The sequence below is a fragment of the Coregonus clupeaformis genome, chromosome 21 (genome assembly GCF_020615455.1).
Source record: "Coregonus clupeaformis isolate EN_2021a chromosome 21, ASM2061545v1, whole genome shotgun sequence".
Taxonomy (NCBI): domain Eukaryota; kingdom Metazoa; phylum Chordata; class Actinopteri; order Salmoniformes; family Salmonidae; genus Coregonus; species Coregonus clupeaformis.
The window spans coordinates 18,375,131-18,395,385 of NC_059212.1; the positions used below are offsets into that span (position 1 = coordinate 18,375,131).

At 49.0% G+C, this 20,255-nt stretch overlaps 1 protein-coding gene across 1 annotated transcript in view; it reads right to left on the reverse strand.

The window, feature by feature from the left end:
* The window catches only part of LOC121535277 (collagen alpha-1(XVIII) chain-like), a 60,245-nt gene extending 47,667 nt beyond the window's left edge, over window positions 1-12,578 (reverse strand). The window contains exons 1-2 of the mRNA XM_041842167.1: window positions 12,474-12,578; window positions 12,312-12,382 (exon numbers count right to left, since the gene is read on the reverse strand). Coding sequence (XP_041698101.1) covers window positions 12,312-12,382; window positions 12,474-12,484 — 82 coding nt within the window. The 5' untranslated portion in view covers window positions 12,485-12,578. The remainder of the gene's footprint in view (window positions 1-12,311; window positions 12,383-12,473) is intronic.
* Window positions 12,579-20,255: the final 7,677 nt, after the last annotated feature.

The window sequence follows — 20,255 nt, forward strand, 5'->3', positions numbered from 1 at the left end:
CCACCTTAGCACGACACGTGCGTGGTGCTAGCACCGGACGTACAGGACTGTGCCGGAACACTCGCGACACAGTACGTGGCTCCGCATAACACGGAGCCTGCCCAGTCTCACGCTTCCTAGCCTGAGTACGGGGAGTTGGCTCTGCTCTAACTCTAGGCTCCGCCAACCACCCTTTTAGCCCCCCCAACTTTTTTTATTGGGGCTGTCTCTCGGGCTTCCTCCTCGGCCGGTACCCTCTGCGTTGCCGCTGCTCCTCTCTGTAGCGCGCCTCCACAGTCTCCTCCCAAGGACGGCTATCCATTCCGGCCTGAATCTCTTCCCAAGTCCAGGATCCCTTCCCGTCCAGGATCTCCTCCCAAGTCCAGGCTGTCTGTTCCTGGACACGCTGCTTGGTCCTCTTTGGGTGGGATCTTCTGTCACGGTCGTTACAGGAAGATATGGACCAGGGCGCAGCGTGATAAGCGTACATCTTTATTTCGTACACAACACACGAACAAAACAACAAAACGAAATGATACGTGAAGTCCTGAGGTTACACACACCAAACCTTTACGGATCAAGATCCCACAAACTAACTGGTGCCAACAGGCTGCCTAAGTATGGACCCCAATCAGAGACAACGAGATACAGCTGCCTCTGATTGGGAACCACCCTGGCCAACATAGATCAACACAATCTAGAACAAAAACATAGAAAACTAAACATAGAAAATCCACACCCTGGCTCAACATTTAAGAGTCCCCAGAGCCAGGGCGTGACAGTACCCAAAGGCGCGGACTGCGACCGCGCCACACAAATACAAGAGGGTAGGGGCCGGGTGGGCATTCCGCCTCGGAGGCGGATCCGGCTCCGGGCGTGACCACCACCTTTTCTCCACCTCCCCGTTGCGCCCCTGGTCTGGTCTGGCCCTGCTGACTGGAGCTGGACCCGACGACGGTGGACCAAACCTTACCGGCTCCCGGACTGGAGCCGCTGGCCGAGCTGGACTGGACACCGGTGGAGCGGATTGCTCTGGCTCCGGAGTGGATCCGCTGACTGGAGTTGGACCGGACCCCGGTGGAGCGGATTGCTCTGACTCCGGAGTGGAGCAGCTGACCGGTGCCGGACCAGGCACCGGTGGAACAAGCACGGGCCGTGCCGGACTGGACACACACACCACTGCCTTGGTGCGGGGAGCAGGAACGGGCCGGACCGGGCTGACGACGCGCACCACTGGCTTGGTGCGGGGAGCAGGAACGGGCCGGACCGGGCTGACGACGCGCACCACTGGCTTGGTGCGGGGAGCAGGAACAGGCCGGACCGGGCTGGCGACGCGCACCACTGCTTGGTGCGGGGAGCAGGAACAGGCCGGACCGGGCTGGCGACGCCGCACCACTGGCTTGGTGCGAGGGGCAGGAACAGGCCGGACCGGGCTGACGACGCGCACCACTGGCTTGGTGCGGGGAGCAGGAACAGGCCGGGCCGGACTGGGAACACGCACCACTGGCTTGGTGCGGGGAGCCGGAACGGGCCGGGCCGGACTGTGGAGGCGGACTGGAGGTCTGGAGCGGAGAGCTGACACAACCCCGTCCTGGCTGAATGCCTATTTCCACACAATATGTGTGAGGCATCAGCACAGGACGTACAGGGCTGTGCACTCGTACTGGCGCTACATCACGTGGCACTGGCGCAGGATATACGGGACCGAGGAGGCGTACTGGAGGCCATGAGCATTGAGCCGGCACACCCCGTCCTGGCTGCATGCCCACCTTAGCACGACACGTGCGTGGTGCTAGCACCGGACGTACAGGACTGTGCCGGAACACTCGCGACACAGTACGTGGCTCCGCATAACACGGAGCCTGCCCAGTCTCACGCTTCCTAGCCTGAGTACGGGGAGTTGGCTCTGCTCTAACTCTAGGCTCCGCCAACCACCCTTTTAGCCCCCCAACATTTTTTTATTGGGGCTGTCTCTCGGGCTTCCTCCTCGGCCGGTACCCTCTGCGTTGCCGCTGCTCCTCTCTGTAGCGCGCCTCCACAGTCTCCTCCCAAGGACGGCTATCCATTCCGGCCTGAATCTCTTCCCAAGTCCAGGATCCCTTCCCGTCCAGGATCTCCTCCCAAGTCCAGGCTGTCTGTTCCTGGACACGCTGCTTGGTCCTCTTTGGGTGGGATCTTCTGTCACGGTCGTTACAGGAAGATATGGACCAGGGCGCAGCGTGATAAGCGTACATCTTTATTTCGTACACAACACACGAACAAAACAACAAAACGAAACGATACGTGAAGTCCTGAGGTTACACACACCAAACCTTTACGGATCAAGATCCCACAAACTAACTGGTGCCAACAGGCTGCCTAAGTATGGACCCCAATCAGAGACAACGAGATACAGCTGCCTCTGATTGGGAACCACCCTGGCCAATATCGTATATGAAGATTATGACGTTGTTAATGTTTTAAGTGGAACCAGAGAGGACGTTGATTTTAGTATCAAGACGGAATGTTTTAGTGTAACGCCACATACAACAGACAGGAAGTGTGTTGGAGACAGGGGGGATAGGTGATTGGACGAAAAAGGGAGCAACCCATTTTTGCCATTGTTTATAAGTAGGAGCTAGACAAAGGAGAAGTGAGAAGCATTCAGATTAATTTGGGACGGGGCTTCTCCAGACACCGCGGGTCTGTAACTTATGCTGTAACCTTGTGATATTAATAAAAGCCTCTAATCATGGTGCAGCCTAAGCGGACTCTTTGTTGACAGTAATAATTGCCCGCATTCTCCACCAAACCAGAGAGGACGTTGATTTTAGTATCAAGAGGGAATGTTTTAGTGTAACGCCACATACAACAGACAGGAAGTGTGTTGGAGACAGGGGGTGTCAGCTTCCTGCTTCCCCTGTTTGTCTCCTGGCCTCTAGAGGTCAGCTGTGTTCCCCTTTGCCTTAGTTTTTCCTCATGTGTCCTAATTAGCTTATCTATGTCACCTGTGCCTTGTTTCCCCTTGAGTATTTTAGCTGTGTGTTTTCCCCTTGTTTCTCACTTGGTTATTGCGTCCTGTCTATGTGTCTCCTGCTTTGTCCCACCGTATCAGTCCTAGTAAGTTATTCAAAGTTATCTTTAGTTTGTTTTTCTCCCCTCGGGGAGTTGTTTTGTTTTGCCTCCTGTTTTGGAACATTAAATCTACTTACCTGGAGTATTGCCTGGGGTGTTTCATTTGGGTCCTACAACATCTCCTCTGTGGCTAAGGGTAGTACCCCCAGCTCTACACATTTGAGACCGGAGTTCTAGCCCGGCTTGTGACAGAATAACCAAGTCAATCATGGACCCAGAAACACTCAGTTCCCAGGACCTGTTGGCGGTGATCATTCGACATGAGGCTTCTTTCCAGCGCCATGAAGCCGTTCTCAGCCGACAAGAGGAGCTGATGGCTAGACATTCTCAACTCCTGGCCGAAATGATGAGTTCCCTTCACCAGCTCTTTGAACGCCTCCTTGGTTCTCCCCCCTTCCCCCGGTCACCTCCCAGTGACGACAGGCCTTCTCGGTTGGCGGAGCCCCCGACTACCACCTCCCAAGCCCTTTTCTGGGGATCCAAGCTCTTGTCAGGGTTTCCTCACCCAATGCTCCCCTCACCTTCGAGCTCCAACCCTCAAGTTTTCCCACAGACCGTTCCAAGATTGCCTACCTCATTACCCTTCTTTCAGACAAGGTGCTCGCCTGGGCCTCTGCGGTGTGGCAGTCCCAGGAGGCCTGTTGTGACTCCCACGCTGCATTTGTAGAAGAGTTCAAGCGGGTGTTCGATCATCCTGTCAGTGGGCGGGAGGCTTCCAAGCGCCTACTGTCTCTCCGTCAGGGCCCCCGAAGCACGGCAGATTTTGCCATTGAGTTCCGAACCATAGCAGCAAGGAGCGGATGGAATGATGAAGCGCTGAGGGTCTGCTTTCAGGGAGGGTTATCTGAGCCCCTTCAAGATGAGTTAGCCACCCGTGAACCAGCTGAAGATCTCGAGTCCCTCATAGCCTTGGCCATCCGCCTGGACAATCGTCTAAGAGAGCGGAGAACGGCTCGCCGTCAGGTGTCTCAGTCCCAAGTTCCTCTGAGCAGCTCTGTTTCTCCTGTTTGGACTCCGTCATTCAGAGCTGCCCCGGCTCCTGAACTGCCCCAGGATTCCCCGGAGAGCATGCAGTTAGGCCGTTCCAGGCTTTCTTCCAACGAAAGGGAACGTCGCATGAGGGAGCGTCGGTGCCTCTACTGCGGGGTTGCCGGCCACTTCCGCTCCACTTGCCCCCGAGCTTTCGGGAAACGCCTGTCCCCGCCCAGCTACAGGAGGGTTGTGATGGGGAAAATTAGAGCTCCTCCTACTAACGCGGTCCTAGCTATTCCAGCCACTCTGTCCTGGGAGGGCCACCAGCATCGGGTCCAGGCTATGATCGATTCCGGTGCCGCAGGTGATTTTATGGATGTAACCTTGGCTAAGGAACTTAAGATTCCTACCCAACTACTTCCTCAACCCCAGGCAGTTACAGCCTTAGATGGCAGACCTCTGGAACCAGGAAAAGTTACTGAGGCGACTCAGTCCCTGCGACTTACCATCTCTCAACACCAGCAGGAGGAGACCTTCTATCTCATTGACTCTCCCGAGTATCCTATTATCCTGGGTCACCCTTGGCTATGCAGACATAATCCCCAGATCGACTGGCCTACTGGCACCATTCTTAGCTGGGGTCCCACTTGCCAACTCACCTGCATGCTTCAGAGTTCCTCAGCCCCTAGTACCCAGTTTCAAGAGTCTGTTGACGTCTCCCGAGTCCCCAGTGTTTACCATCGGTTCAAAGCAGTGTTCAGCAAGGCCCGGGCTACTGCCTTACCGCCTCATCGCACTTATGACTGTGCCATTGATCTACTCCCTGGGTGCTGCCCTCCTAGAGGTCGGATCTTTTCCTTGTCCTCCCCGAGCACGCAGCTATGGACACCTACATTAAGGAGTCCTTGGCAGCCGGCCTCATCTATGCCTCTACTTCCCCGGCTGGGGCGGGCTTCTTTTTGTTGAAAAGAAAGACGGGGGTCTGAGGCCTTGTATTGATTACCGGGGACTCAACAAGATCACGGTTCGAATCGATACCCTCTTCCTCTCATGGCCACTGCTTTTGAGCTGCTTCAAGGGGCTTCCATTTTTACTAAGCTGGATCTCCGCAATGCTTACCATCTCGTGCGGATCCGGCCAGGAGACGAATGGAAGACGGCGTTCAACACGCCCACGGGACACTATGAATATCGGGTGATGCCGTTCGGGCTCACCAATGCCCCCGCAGTATTCCAAGCCCTGATTAATGATGTTCTCCGGGATATGCTTAATCTGTTCGTCTTCGTTACCTGGACGATATCCTCATCTTCTCGAGGTCACTGAAGGAGCATGAGGGGCATGTTAGCCGGGTTCTCCAGAGGCTCCTTGACAATCACCTCTACGTTAAGCCTGAGAAGTGTGAATTTCATGTTTCTCAGACTCAGTTTCTCGGGTTTATTGTCACTCCCGGGCACCTAGAGATGGATCCCAAGAAGGTCAAGGCGGTCCACGATTGGCCCACACCTGCCACGGTCAAGGAGGTTCAACGGTTCATTGGCTTTTCTAACTTCTATCGGAAGTTCATCAAGAATTTCAGCTCGGTGGTAGCCCCCTTGACGACGCTTACCAAGGGAGGAGGGACCAAGATTCACTGGGGTCCGGAAGCAGCAGGGGCCTTCGAGGATCTCAAGCGCCGCTTCACTTCTGCTCCGATTCTGGTGACCCTGACCCAGAGAGACCTTTCGTGGTGGAGGTGGACGCCTCAGAGGTGGGGGTGGGAGCCGTCCTGTCACAGAGGGGTGCGGATGGGAGATTACACCCTTGTGCCTTCATGTCTCGCCGCCTGTCTGAGGCCGAGCGCAACTACCACGTGGGGGATCTAGAGTTGCTTGCGGTTAAACTGGCCTTGGAAGAGTGGCGCCATTGGCTTGAGGGGGCTCAGCACCCTTTCCAGGTTCTCACAGACCACAAGAACCTGGAATATCTCCAACAGGCTAAGCGGATGAACCCTCGGCAAGCACGATGGTCCCTTTTCTTTAATCGATTCCAGTTCATCCTGACTTACCGACCTGGCACCAAGAACGTCAAGCCGGATGCTCTGTCTCGAGTCTATTCTCCCGAGGTACAAGAGAAGCCCTTGGCATCGATTATTCCGAGGTCTAGGATCGTCGCACCTCTTCAGTGGGAACTAGAAAGAGGGGTACGAGAGCTCTTGCCCATGAGCCCGATCCAGGCGGTGGTCCTGCCGGTCGCCTGTTCGTTCCTCTCTCGGTTCGGGCCCGCGTCTTGCAGTGGGGTCATGAGTCGCCCTTGACATGCCATCCTGGCAGTGCTCGCACACTGGAGTTCCTCCGACGGCGGTTTTGGTGGCCGTCCATCAAGAAGGACGTGCAGGTCTTTGTTGAGGCCTGCCCTGTGTGCAACCAGGGAAAGTCGACACGCCAGCGACCCCAGGGACTGCTCCATCCCTTACCTGTTCCTCGAAGGCCATGGTCACACCTTTCTCTGGACTTTGTTACGGGACTTCCTCTATCCCAGGGCAACACCGTCATCCTGGTGGTGGTAGACCGTTTCTCTAAGGCTGCCCGGTTTATTCCCCTGCCCAAGCTGCCCTCGGCTAAGGAGACTGCGGAGCTCCTCATGAACCATGTCTTCCGGATATTTGGCATTCCCCTGGACGTGGTCTCTGACCGAGGTCCCCAATTCTCGTCCCGGTTTTGGGGGGCCTTCTGCAGGCTTATTGGGGCCACAGCCAGCCTATCGTCAGGATTCCATCCAGAGTCTAATGGCCAAACGGAACGGATTAATCAGGATCTGGAGACCACCCTGCGGTGTATGGCGGCCAGTAATCCCACGTCTTGGGCCACCTATATTATTTGGGCTGAATATGCCCACAACACCCTCCAGTCCTCAGCCACCGGATTGTCCCCCCTTCGAATGCCAGTTCGGTTACAACCCTCCTTTGTTTCCAGAGGAAGAGGCGCAAGTTGGTGTTCCCTCGGCCCAGCGCTTTGTCCAACGCTGTAGGCGGACCTGGAAGAAGGCCAGGTGTACCCTCCTTCGGACCTCCCAGAGATACCAAAGTCAGGCTAATCGCCACCGCCGGACGGCCCTAGTTTCCGAGCTGGTCAGAGAGTTTGGTTGGCCACTAAGAACTTGCCCCTCCGGGTCGAATCCAAGAAGCTTTCCCAGAGATACATCGGCCCTTTCCGCATTTCTAGAAAGGTTAACCCTGTGTCGTATCGTTTAGTTCTGCCTCGCTCCCTTAGAGTTAACCCCACTTTCCATGTTTCACTCCTTAAACCTGTCTTGTCTTCTCCTTTTGCCCCCCCCACAGACCCCCGCCACCTCCCAGGATCATAGACGGCCAGCCAGCCTACACAGTCCGCCGGATACTGGACTCCCGGAGGGTCCAGAACTCTCTGCAGTATCTGGTGGACTGGGAGGGCTACGGGCCAGAGGAGCGCTCCTGGGTTCCGGCCAGGGACATCCTGGACCCAGGGTTGATCCGAGATTTTCGCACCCTGGGGCCAGGGTGTTCTGGAAGGAACGTCAGGAGTCGTTCCTAGAGGAGGGGGTCCTGTCAGCTTCCTGCTTCCCCTGTTTGTCTCCTGGCCTCTAGAGGTCAGCTGTGTTCCCCCTTTGCCTTAGTTTTTCCTCATGTGTCCTAATTAGCTTATCTATGTCACCTGTGCCTTGTTTCCCCTTGAGTATTTTAGCTGTGTGTTTTCCCCTTGTTTCTCACTTGGTTATTGCGTCCTGTCTATGTGTCTCCTGCTTTGTCCCACCGTATCAGTCCTAGTAAGTTATTCAAAGTTATCTTTAGTTTGTTTTTCTCCCCTCGGGGAGTTGTTTTGTTTTGCCTCCTGTTTTGGAACATTAAATCTACTTACCTGGAGTATTGCCTGGGGTGTTTCATTTGGGTCCTACAACATCTCCTCTGTGGCTAAGGGGTAGTACCCCCAGCTCTACACATTTGAGACCGGAGTTCTAGCCCGGCTTGTGACAGGGGGGATAGGTGATTGGACGAAAAAGGGAGCAACCCATTTTTGCCATTGTTTATAAGTAGGAGCTAGACAAAGGAGAAGTGAGAAGCATTCAGATTAATTTGGGACGGGGCTTCTCCAGACACCGCGGGTCTGTAACTTATGCTGTAACCTTGTGATATTAATAAAAGCCTCTAATCATGGTGCAGCCTAAGCGGACTCTTTGTTGACAGCAATAATTGCCAGCATTCACCCGATACGACACCAACATAGATCAACACGATCTAGAACAAAAACATAGAAAACTAAACATAGAAAATCCACACCCTGGCTCAACATTTAAGAGTCCCCAGAGCCAGGGCGTGACAATGAGTTCCTTTGTGAGGAACTGAACCAAACTAAAATCAAATGTAAAAGGCAGTAATATTCGGCCCCAATAAAAAAAAAAACTTATGTGAAATAGACTTGACTGTAAAATGATGAAGTCCTCAGTCATAAAAAACGAAACCTCAGTTAGCAGTGGATTTTGTGAGAAGACGACATAATCCCTGTATATCTTAATTACCAGACGTTTTAGCAATAGAGTGATGATTATATTTAGAATTACGACATTCCTACACATACACACATTCCCATGTTTTAACGCAGACATCTCAAAACTGCACATTGCGAAACAGATTTATGTTATTATACAGGCTTTTGGTATTTTCTATTCTAATTTGATTAGAGGAGTAGTTAACATGATATTCTCCAGAGCCACTCCATTAGACAGCAGATTGAAAAGGAAATATGTATTTCTGAATAGCCCTTCAGAGATTAACATACATCTGTGTTCAACAGATGGTACTGTACAGAGTCAGGTTAATGACAATGTAACAACCTTAGATAACAGCACAGTTCTATCTCTATGGTAATAACAATGTCCTAGTGAACCATACTTCGTAAGGTGCCACAATAGTGCACTTGCCTGAGATGACAAGCTGAATCATAGATGGATCATATCTGCTCACCAACTCAATCAACATTAGTCTGTAGCCAGAGAGGATGTTTTGGCTTTCTTGGTTGGGCTTAAACCCAGTGAAGGTGCAGCTCTGTAAACACAGAGGCCGTATTAAACCCTGTCACACAGGGTGGGAGAAACACCCCAATATCATCCCTCCCTCTCACGTCCCTGTCTAAAACCCATAGAGAGAATGGGATGGGAGTGTTTTCCTCCTCTCTCACTTCAAAGTCACTTTTTCACACAGGCTTGGTCAGCACTACAAGCATGTGGACAAGAGGGAAAAGTCCTAATTTACATAAGAAGTGACCACACCAGTTCACAGCCAGGTGCTGTGTTTAACCAGACCACTGCTTCCAGGTCCACTGTGTACACATGAGGATGGGGAGGAAAGCAGGTCCCATCAAACAAACAATAGAACCACATCCTATAGCAGGGTATATGAGGACCTATTCAAGCTAATTCAATAAATTAGACATGCTAAATTAGGGGGGGGGATATCTATACACTCTAAAAAGTGTTCCTTTACATGTATTGTACTGTATGTGACTCACATATTATTTTGAATACATATGCAAAACATGCATGTCCACATAAGGACATCATATAACTCAGACTAGCTCTGAGTCTGTTTATCAACTGCAAATGTATTGCACATGAGAATCTATGTGCTGGAATAAAAAATGCCTTCAGCTATTCATCCAAACCAGTTGCATTCAACTTTGAGTGTGGAGGTAAAAGATTCAGCTGACAGTTCATTTGAAAAGCATCTGCAGAATGGGTGGTCCAACGTAATGTACACTAAAATAAAATTACATAGGCCTACATCTCACACCTTAAAGCCAGAGTCCTTAAAGGCCAAATGCATCTGTTTTTATATCAATATCAAATAATCTCTGAGTAACAATTAAGTACCTTACTGTAATATATTTCCATTAAAATGGGTAAAAGTAGGTTTTTAGCAAAATAATATTTCTCAAGCAAGAATTTTGCTAGGACTGTCTGGGAGTGGTCTGAGCGGGGAGGGGAAAACTAAAAAATAGCTGTTATTGGCAGAGAGATTTGGTACTCTCTTTGTTATTGGTCTATTAACCAATTTACAGCATGTTGATGTCACCATGCAAACCCCAAACTCCCGCCCATGTAAACCTGCTGATTATAAGGTCCTGTGTAGATTGTATTTTTAACCAGCAAGTACAGTGCCTTCAGAAAGTATTCATACCCCTTGACTTATTCCACATTTTGTTGTGTTACAGCCTGAATTCAAAATTGATTAAATTGGACTCAATACCCCATAATGACAAAGTGAAAACATATTTGTAGAAATGTTTGCACATTTATTGAAAATGAAATACAGAAATATCAAATTTACATAAGTATTCACACCCCTGAGTCAATACTTTTTAGAAGCACCTTTATCAGCAATTACAGCTGTGAGTCTCTGGGTAAGTCTCTAAAGAGCTTTCCACACCTGGATTGTGCAACATTTGCCCATTATTCTTTTCAAAATTCTTCAAGCTCTGTCAAATTGGTTGTTGATCATTGCTAGACAACCATTTTCAGGTCTTGCCATAGATTTTCAGGTAGATTTAAGTCAAAACTGTAACTCTGCCACTCAGGAACATTCACTGTCTTCTTGGTAAGAAACTCCAGTGTATATTTGGCCTTGTGTTTTAGGTTATTGTCCTGCTGAAAGGTGAATTCATCTCCCAGTGTCTGGTGGAAAGCAGACTGAACCAGGTTTTCCTCTAGGATTTTGCCTGTGCTAAGCTCCATTCCACTGATTTTTTATCTTGAAAAACTCCCCAGTCCTTAGTGATTACAAGCATACCCATAACATGAGGCACCCACCACTATGCTTGAAAATATGGAGAGTGGTACTCAGTAATGTGTTGTAATGGATTTTCCCCAAACATAACACTTTGTATTCAGTACAAAAAGTCAATTGCTTTGCCACATTTTTTGCAGTATTACTTTAGTGCCTTGTTGCAAACAGGATGCATGTTTTGGAATTTTTGTATTCTGAGCAGGCGTCCTTATTTTCACTCTGTCAATTAGGTAAGTGTTGTGGAGTAACTATAATGTTATTGATCCATCCTTAGTGTCTGGGTGTATTGATACACCATCCAAAGTGTAATTAATAACTTCACCATGCTCAAAGGGATATTCAATGTCAGATTTATTTTTACTCATCTACCAATAAGTGCCCTTCTCTGCGAGCCATTGGAAAACCTCCCTGGTCTTTGTGGTTGAATCTGTGTTTGAAATTCAGTGCTTGACTGAGGGACCTTACAGATAATTGGATGTGTGGGGTAAAGAGATTAGGTATTCATTAAAAAATCATGTTAAACATTATTATTGCTCACAGAGACCATGTAACTTATTATGTGACTTGTTAAGCACATATTTAATTTGGAAAAATATATTCCACTTTGACATTATGGGGTATTGTGTGTAGGCCAGTAAAAAAAAAAAACGAAATTGTATCAATTTTTTATTTAGGCTGTAACACAACAAAATTTTGAAAAAGTTAAGGGGTGTGAATACTTTCTGAAGGCACTGTATCAGGAAATAACACTGATTACATTTTTAAAACACTTTTACAGTGTTAGTTTCATTAGCTGTTGTACAATATGATATAAAACACAGGAAAAAAGAATTTTGACTGCACAAACAATAACAAAGCGGTTGCCTGGCCTCTGTTTTGTTAAAAAGCTGAAGGATGGCCTGGAGAAATGTAACCACTCTCAAATTCATAGACAGAGCTATGGATGCAGGGACTGACCATCCATGATATTCAAATGATAGTTTTAACCATGTTTTGAGGCTATGTTCACAAACAAGCTTATATAATGGGTTCTGATGGGGTACAACAGTTGAACTAAGCTCATGAGGCATTTATAAGTTATATTCTTCAAGAATCAATGCATATAGAAAATAACATTAATTTATAAGTCCAAAAATCAATTTAGCAACTAAGGATTCAAGCTTTAAATCAACTTCCTCGTAAAGTGATCATGTAGCCTTGATCAATTTGACATACTGTATGCAACTATTATTACATAAAAAAGGCTATTTGAAAATAAGATACTTTGTCTTTCAATTAGCCAATGTTCATTCCAAGAGTAGTCAGAGTCAAGACATTAAAAATCCACACGCAGCAGGTCGATAGCCTAGGCTTTGAGAATCACATACAGCACTTCCAAATAGCCTATCACCGAAAAAAATACATCAAATAGGCCTACATTAATTATGAAAATTTACATTTCAAAACGTCTTACCTTCAATGATCTGAACCGCAGTAGAAAAGTGATAGAGCAGGAGATGAATAACCAGAGACCACCTGGACAGGCTAGAGGTAAGAAAATTATGTTAGGTGAGTTAGACTGAATCTTTTTTAATCTTAAAAATTAAGCACAAAACATTAAAATAAACACCCTCACCGAATAATCATTTTGGGATAGATTAGCAAAATCCAATAATTCAAAATTGTCCTTAACGTGCTTAGAATTGGAATCTGCTCTCTCACGCGCTCTGTCTCCTGCGGATCTTTGCCTCTCCTGCCAGTGAGTGCACTCTCCCGCTCTCTCTCTCTCTCTCTCTCTCTCTCTCTCTCTCTCGCTCTCTCTTTCTCTCTCTCTCTCTATCTCTCTCTCTCTCTCTCTCTCTCTCTCCGACAGCCTGGAGTAAGTCTACCAATCGAACAAAGACATTCTCAGTTCTTCGGTGAGTCACTGGCCCATGGACACGGAAATCTGACTCCTTAAAATCCCTCACTGAACCGCTGCCTTAAACTTCTTAACCCGCCATTTTTATGGCGACTAGCTGAACTGCCATACACTTTTCCAGCAGCACCATAATTTTTTTTTATCGCGTTAGACCTACTGAATATAATGGCATGAAAACTATTTTGTAATCCGTATATCAAGCTGGCTGGGGATAGCTACTCTATATACTGTTAAAAAAAATCTAGGTGGCCAAATCAAAAAGATTGTAACCAATTCCACAAGTTTTTCATTTCAAGTGTTGCAATAAATTCACATTTTTGAGTTGGCCCAAACTTTGTTCTGACTCAATGAGACAAGTTGGGGGAAAGTTGAATACATTTCAAATAATATGTTAAGGAAATTGTTCTGATTCATGTGACTTGAAGTTGCTCAGCTATGGAAATCATTTCATCACAAATCTTTGTCAAATATGTCAAATATTGCAAAGCGAATGGTAAACATCCTTTCATGGCCGATACCTAACAACAGGTAGTGGCACCCTGACAGAGACATTTAGTAATAAGGTCATAGGTGAAGACATTGCAAGTCTGTTTGATGTTTAGCTGTCATCAACCACTGAGGATTGCTTAGGCCTTTCCATAGACCCTGTATCATGTTACTCTCAGCACCCTGTCTAGATGCTAATCTACATCAGACTCCATGAACTGGACCTGCTGGAGACAAGGGTAGCGTTAGCAAGGTGTACCTTGTTGGCATGTTGACCATGCCAGGCATCCCCACAAATTCCTGACCCAGTACGGTATTATGAGCTGAAATCAGTTGATATGCAACTGCACCAGATTCCTCCAGAACTCTATCAGAGTTTGAAATTGGATGTGATCTCTAAAAATGATAATGGAGAAGTTAACATCAATGTTGGATGGTCATTGGTCAATCTAACATAATGACTGACTTGAAAACAATTCACTCAGACAATTTGCCTAATTGTAATTTTAGCTGAAGTTCTCTAATCAGTAAGCCACACATTCCTCTGCCTCACAAAACACATCCTGACAAAACCTTTACATACCCAAACCAAAACCATTACGTACCCAAACCAAAACCATGACATACCCAAACCAAAACCATTACATACCCAAACCAAAATCATTACATACCCAAACCCAAACCATTCCATACCCAAACCAAAACAATTACATACCCAAACCAAAACCATGACATACCCAAAGCAAAACCATTACATACCCAAAACAAAACCATTACATACCCAAACCAAAACCATTACACACCCAAACCAAAACCATTACATACCCAAACCAAAACCATTACACACCCAAACCACAACCATTACACACCCAAACCACAAACATTACATACCCAAACCCAAACCATTTCATTCTGTAATAAAGGAACTAGTGGCATAGTCACACTGACAAAGAAAGTGAGCCGTGTTATGGCAAACCATTGCACTATAACAGAATACAAGCAACTAGGTTTTAATTAAGAATTGGTTAGCCCAGTGGGTAAGTGACAAGCAAACATTGTAAGAATCATACTGGCCCAAAGCTGCATTCACAGCTATCTGCCTGTAACAACCTTTCTCTCACCAAGAACACAGAAAAGGCTGGTTTCAGTGAAAATAGTTGGGTTGGGATGTTAATAACCTACAGTTAGTAGGTGTTGGAATGATAATGGTTTTGTGGTAAAGGTTCCCTACTCTACCTTTAAACTGTGGAGAATGCAGTCATGATGATTGGAGTTTACATGCTCTTCTAATCTCCCAAGGACAATACCATACAGGGTTAGATCTTAGATCTTATCGATCTTAGATAACTGATTTGTTGTTATGTCAATGAAGATGTTCTGCTGAAACTTACAAAGAGCATTTATTCCAGTATAGAGACGGCATTGTACCATCATATAATTCGGTGCCATGTAATTCTTACAATATGTTTAAAAATGTATAACACATCTGATTTATAGTATTTCATTCAAGGCCTAGATTTAACTACAGATATTACTCAGAGTTTAGCAGTGACCTGGGCCACTTGCGTAAAAGTTACGCCTACTTATTTTTGGAACCACAAATACCACCCATCTCCATTTTGGGGGGGTTTCCTCTCATTAGGCTTTAAGGCTTGTGAGTCGTGACACCTGCATGAGGTATTTGTTTTTAGCAGCAGCACCTGTCTCCTCAACCTCTTTATCCCCCCCTGCAATATAATGATCCTTTGGCTGTTCTGTACCATGCTTTAACAAGCCAGGTCACAGAGCCTTTTCTAAATGAAGCCACTCAACATAAATAATTTGTTGTCAACAAGGTCTGGTGTCAGCCGACCTCCGACCCCTGGGGTTAAGTGTAGCGGCAAGGGCCTCAGGTTGAGACAAGACACAGCTAGCTAATGATACAGCAGTGGCTCTAGTTCCCCTGTTATTGCCATTGGTCAGCTATTGGCTGTCTCTCACAAGTCACAATCCCTGACCTATAGCGTTAACCCATTACTCCCTTGGCAGATTGTGAATGAGTAGTTGGTAATTAATGTTCCGCCGATGTCAAGACTTCCTCCGAAGCTGCCTCCTCTCCTTGTTCGGGCAGGCTTCGGTGTTCGTCGTCACCGGCCTTCTAGCCACTGCCGCATCTCATATCATCATTCCATTTGTTTTGTCTTGTCATTTACACACACCTGGTTCATATCCCCTCATTAGTACTTGTATAAGTGTTCCCTCTGACCCCTTGTCCTTGTGGGTGATTGTTCTATGTGAGGAGAGAGTAGCTCGGTTGAGCTACGTGTATTTTGTATTGCTGGGGTATATTTTCCCCATGTGCTTATATTTGCTCCAGTGCGCCTGTTTTGCACACTGGACTGTTTGACGCTATCCTGCGTAACTCTGTTATCCGGAATAAACTCTGTATTCTGTGATTTACCCTCCTGCACCTGACTCCTTCAAATCACCCATCACAGAAGCACCCACCCGCTATGGAGTCAGCGGGAGAGAAGCGCATGCCTGCAGTCGTGGCACGTGTCCAGGAGCATTCGATGATGCTAGCCAGCTTGGGAGAAGCGATGGATTGGATTCTCCAGGTCGTCCAACGCCTGGAGAGGAGAGGACCCGATCTGTCGAGACCAGCTGGGCGACCGGATCCAGCCACCCACACCCCAGCACCCAGAGGGATCCATATATCCCGACCACGGGAGTTCGACGGGACAGCTGCTCTCTGCCAGGGATTCCTCCTCCAACTGGAGCTCTATTTTTCCAGCATCAGCCCGGCCCCATCGGAGCGGGAGAAGGTGTCCGCCCTCGTCTCCTGCCTCTCGGGGAAAGCCCTGGAGTGGGCCAACGCGGTCTCGAATGAAGGAGGAGCCTTCAGAGGACGTGCTGGAGGGGGTCTGCCCGTTCCAACCCCGCTCGACTCGGATCACGAACTGATGGAGCGGCGATCCGAGAGAGCGGAGGACGACAGCACCAGTGTCATCAGCGTTCTTTTGGGTCTGGAGGCGGCAGGCAGGGCACTCTTGCGTCACCCCAGGTATCGAACACCCACACTCGTTCAGAGCCTTCTGCTGCGCACTGTACCCTACGCATCCACTTTCCTGATTACAGTGAAGTTCCCCAGTGAAAGGCGCTAGTAGATTCAGGCGCAGCTGGGAACTTTATGGACAGGTCATTTTCGCACAGTCTAGGCATTTCATCCATTCCACTCCCCATAAGAGCACTTGACAGTCGACCATTAGGGTCCGGGTTTGTTAGGGAAGTTACAGCACCAGTCACTATGGTTACCCACGAGACTCATCACGAGCAAGTCACTTTTGTATTATTATTGAGTCTCCTGCTTTCCCTGTTGTATTAGGTATTCCTTGGTTAGCACTGCACAACCCCACCTTTTCATGGCCGCAGAGGGTTCTCACGGGGTGGTCACAAGAGTGTCAGGGTAGGTGTCTCTGTGTTTCCGTTGGTGCAACCACGGTGGAAAGTCCAGACAGTACCTCCACCGTGCGCATTCCCCACGAATACCTCGATTTGGCGCACACGTTTTCCAAAACGCAAGCGACCAAGTTACCAACTCATCGGGCGTGGGATTGCGCGATAAATCTCTGGGTAGACGCTGTGCCTCCCAGGAGTCATGTGTATCCCCTGTCACAGGCTGAAAAGGAGGCTATGGAGACATACATCACTGAGTCCCTGCGCCAGGGGGTTATACGTCCCTCCACTTCGCCCGCCTCCTCAAGTTTATTTTTTGTGAAGAAGAAAGATGGCGGTCTGCGCCCTTGCATAGATTATCGATCACTGAACAAGGAGACGATACGATTTAGTTATCCTCTCCCCCTCATTCCTTCGGTGATCGAGTCAATGCATGGGGTGCGCTTCTTCACCAAATTAGATCTCCGGAGTGCGTACAACCTGGTGCGTGTCCGAGAGGGGGATGAGTGGAAAACAGCATTCAGCACAACCACAGGGCATTATGAATACCTGGTGATGCCCTACGGTTTGATGAATGTTCCATCCGTCTTCCAGTCCTTTGTGAACGAGGTGTTTCGGGACATGCTTGGTTGTGGTGTAGTGGTCTACATCAATGACATTCTGGTGTATTCCACTACGTGTCCGTGGTTCGCAAAGTGTTGGCCCGACGGTTGGAAAATGACCTTCATGCCAAGACAGAAAAGTGTCTGTTTTTCCAGCAGTCCGTCTCCTTCCTTGGATACCGCATTACCAACTCAGGTGTGGAGATGGAGGGAGATCGCATTTCAGCTGTGCATAATTGGCAGACTCCAACCACGGTTAAGGAGGTGCAGCGCTTTATTGGCTTTGCCAACTACTATCGGAGGTTTATCCGGGGCTTTGGCAAGGTCGCAGCTCCCATTACATCTCTGTTGAAGGGTGGGCCATCCTGGCTCCGCTGGTCTGCTGAGGCTGACAGGGCCTTCAGTAACCTGAGGGGTCTGTTCACCTCAGCCCTGGTACTGGCCCACCCTGATCCATCACTACTGTTCGTAGTGAAGGTGGATGCATCCAAGGTAGGGATAGGCACTGTCCTACCCAAGCTCCGCCCCTGTGTCTTCTTCTCCAAGAAGCTCAGCCCGGCAGAGCAGAACTACAACGTTGGTGATTGGGAGCAGTTGGCTGTTGTCCGAGCCCTGACCGTGTGGAGGCATTGGCTCGAAGGGGCGAAACACCCTTTCCTCATCTGGACGGACCACCGTAACCTGGAGTACATCCGGGCAGCGAGGAGGCTGAACCCTCGCCAGGCCAGGTGAACCCTTTTCTTCACTCGGTTTGATTTCACTCTATCTTACATCCCGGGTATGAAGAACATAAAGGCAGACGCACTGTCATGGCTGTACGACACAGAGGAGAGGCCCAGAGACAACACCCCCATACTCCCGGCCTCCTGCATAGTGGCGCCGGTAGTATGGGCGATGGACGCGGATATAGAGCAGGCGTTACGCACACAGCCATCTCCATCTCAGTGTCCAGCTGGGCTGCAGTACGTGCCTGCTCTTGTCCGTGACCGTCTGATCTACTGGGCACACACGTCCCCCTCCTCTGGTCACCCAGGTATCGGGCGTACAGTGCGCTGCCTGATCGGAAAGTCCTGGTGGCCTACCTTGGCTAAGGACGTGAGGGTGTATGTATGTCTCCTCCTGCTCGGGGTTCACCCAGAGTAAGGCACCTAGGCACCTCCCAGCGGGTAAGTTACAGCCTTTACCAGTTCCACAACGGCCATGGTCTCACCTAAGTATTGATTTCCTGACTGATCTGCCCCTCTCTCAAGGTAACACCACCATCCTGGTCATTGTGGACTGCTTTTCCAAGGCATGTCGCCTCCTTCCTCTGCCCGGTCTCCTCACGGCCCTGCAGACTGCGGAGGCCCTGTTTACACACGTCTTCCGGCACTACGGGGTACCAGAGGACATAGTGTCTGACCAAGGTCTGGAAGGTGTTCATGGAACGTCTGGGGGTCTCGGTCAGCTTGACCTCTGGTTTCCTCCCCGAGAGTAATGGGCAGGTCCTACTGCCAGGACCAGCCGGGGGAGTGGTCGGTTCTTGTCATGGGCCGAATATGCCCAGAACTCTCTCCGTCACTCCTTCACTAACCTAACGCCATTCCAATGTGTTTTAGGTTATCAACCGGTTCTGGCACCGTGGCACCAGAGCCAGACCGAGGCTCCTGCGGTGGATGACTGGTTTCGGTGCGCGGAGGAGACATGGAATACTGCTCACGTCCACCTCCAACGCGCAGTGTGTTGTCAGAAGGCCAACGCTGACCGCCACCGCAGTGAGGCCCCGGTCTTCATACCGGGTGATTGGGTCTGGCTCTTGACCCGGAATCTGCCCCTCCGCCTGCCCTGTCGGAAGCTGAACCCGCGGTTTGTGGGGCCGTTCAAAGTCCTGAGGAGGATCAACAAGGTTACTTATAGGTTATTACTTCCCCATTATATCGTATTAACCCCTCATTTCATGTGTCTCTCCTCAGGCCGATGGTGGCTGGTCCGCTCCAGGAGTCTGAGGTGCGGGAGGTCCCTCCGCCTCCTCTGGACATCGAGGGGGCCCCGGCGTACTCCGTCCGTTCCATCATGGATTCGAGGCGTCGGGTGGGGGTCCTTCAGTACCTCGTGGAGTGGGAGGGGTACGGTCCGGAGGAACGGTGCTGGGTCCCGGTGAGGGATATCCTAGATCCCTCCCTGTTGCGGGATTTCCACCGTCGCCATCCGGCTCGCTCTGCTCCGCGTTCTCCTGGCCGTCCCCGAGGCCGGTGTCCGGCCTTCTAGCCACTGCCGCATCTCATATAATCATTCCATTTGTTTTGTCTTATCATTTACACACACCTGGTTCATATCCCCTCATTAGTACTTGTGTAAGTGTTCCCTCTGACCCCTTGTCCTTGTGGGTGATTATTCTATGTGAGGAGAGAGTAGCTCGGTTGAGCTACGTGTATTTTGTATTGCCGGGGAATATTTTCCCTATGTGCCTGTATTTGTTCCAGTGCCCCTGTTTTGCGCACTGGACTGTTTGATGCTATCCTGCGTAACTGTTTTCCGGAATAAACTCTGTATTCTGTGATTTACCCTCCTGCGCCTGACTCTTTCAAATCACCCATCACAGCCGATTTATCACCAATAGAGTAATCTGACAGAAAGATTGCAGTCATAGCATGCTTCTTTATCTTTTTGCACCCACCTATCCCAGTTTGAATCTAGTAACCCCAACTGAATCTAAAGTAACACCCATTCCTCAGTCTGCACTGAGTGTACATTCTTCACATCACTTGCACCTTCGACAAGCATTCTGATGATAACTAAGCACTGAGAACATTACTTTACATCCCAGGGCTTAGTTGAATTCCACTCTCAGCAAGATGCAGCTGATACATTATCAAAGCCTAAGTAATTTTGTTCTCCATCGAAACCTAGCAAACAACGACCTCTCTTTATTCATACAACAAAAATGTGCACATTCTTGATCTGAGATTCGGTATGCTGTCCTAGACACCAATAG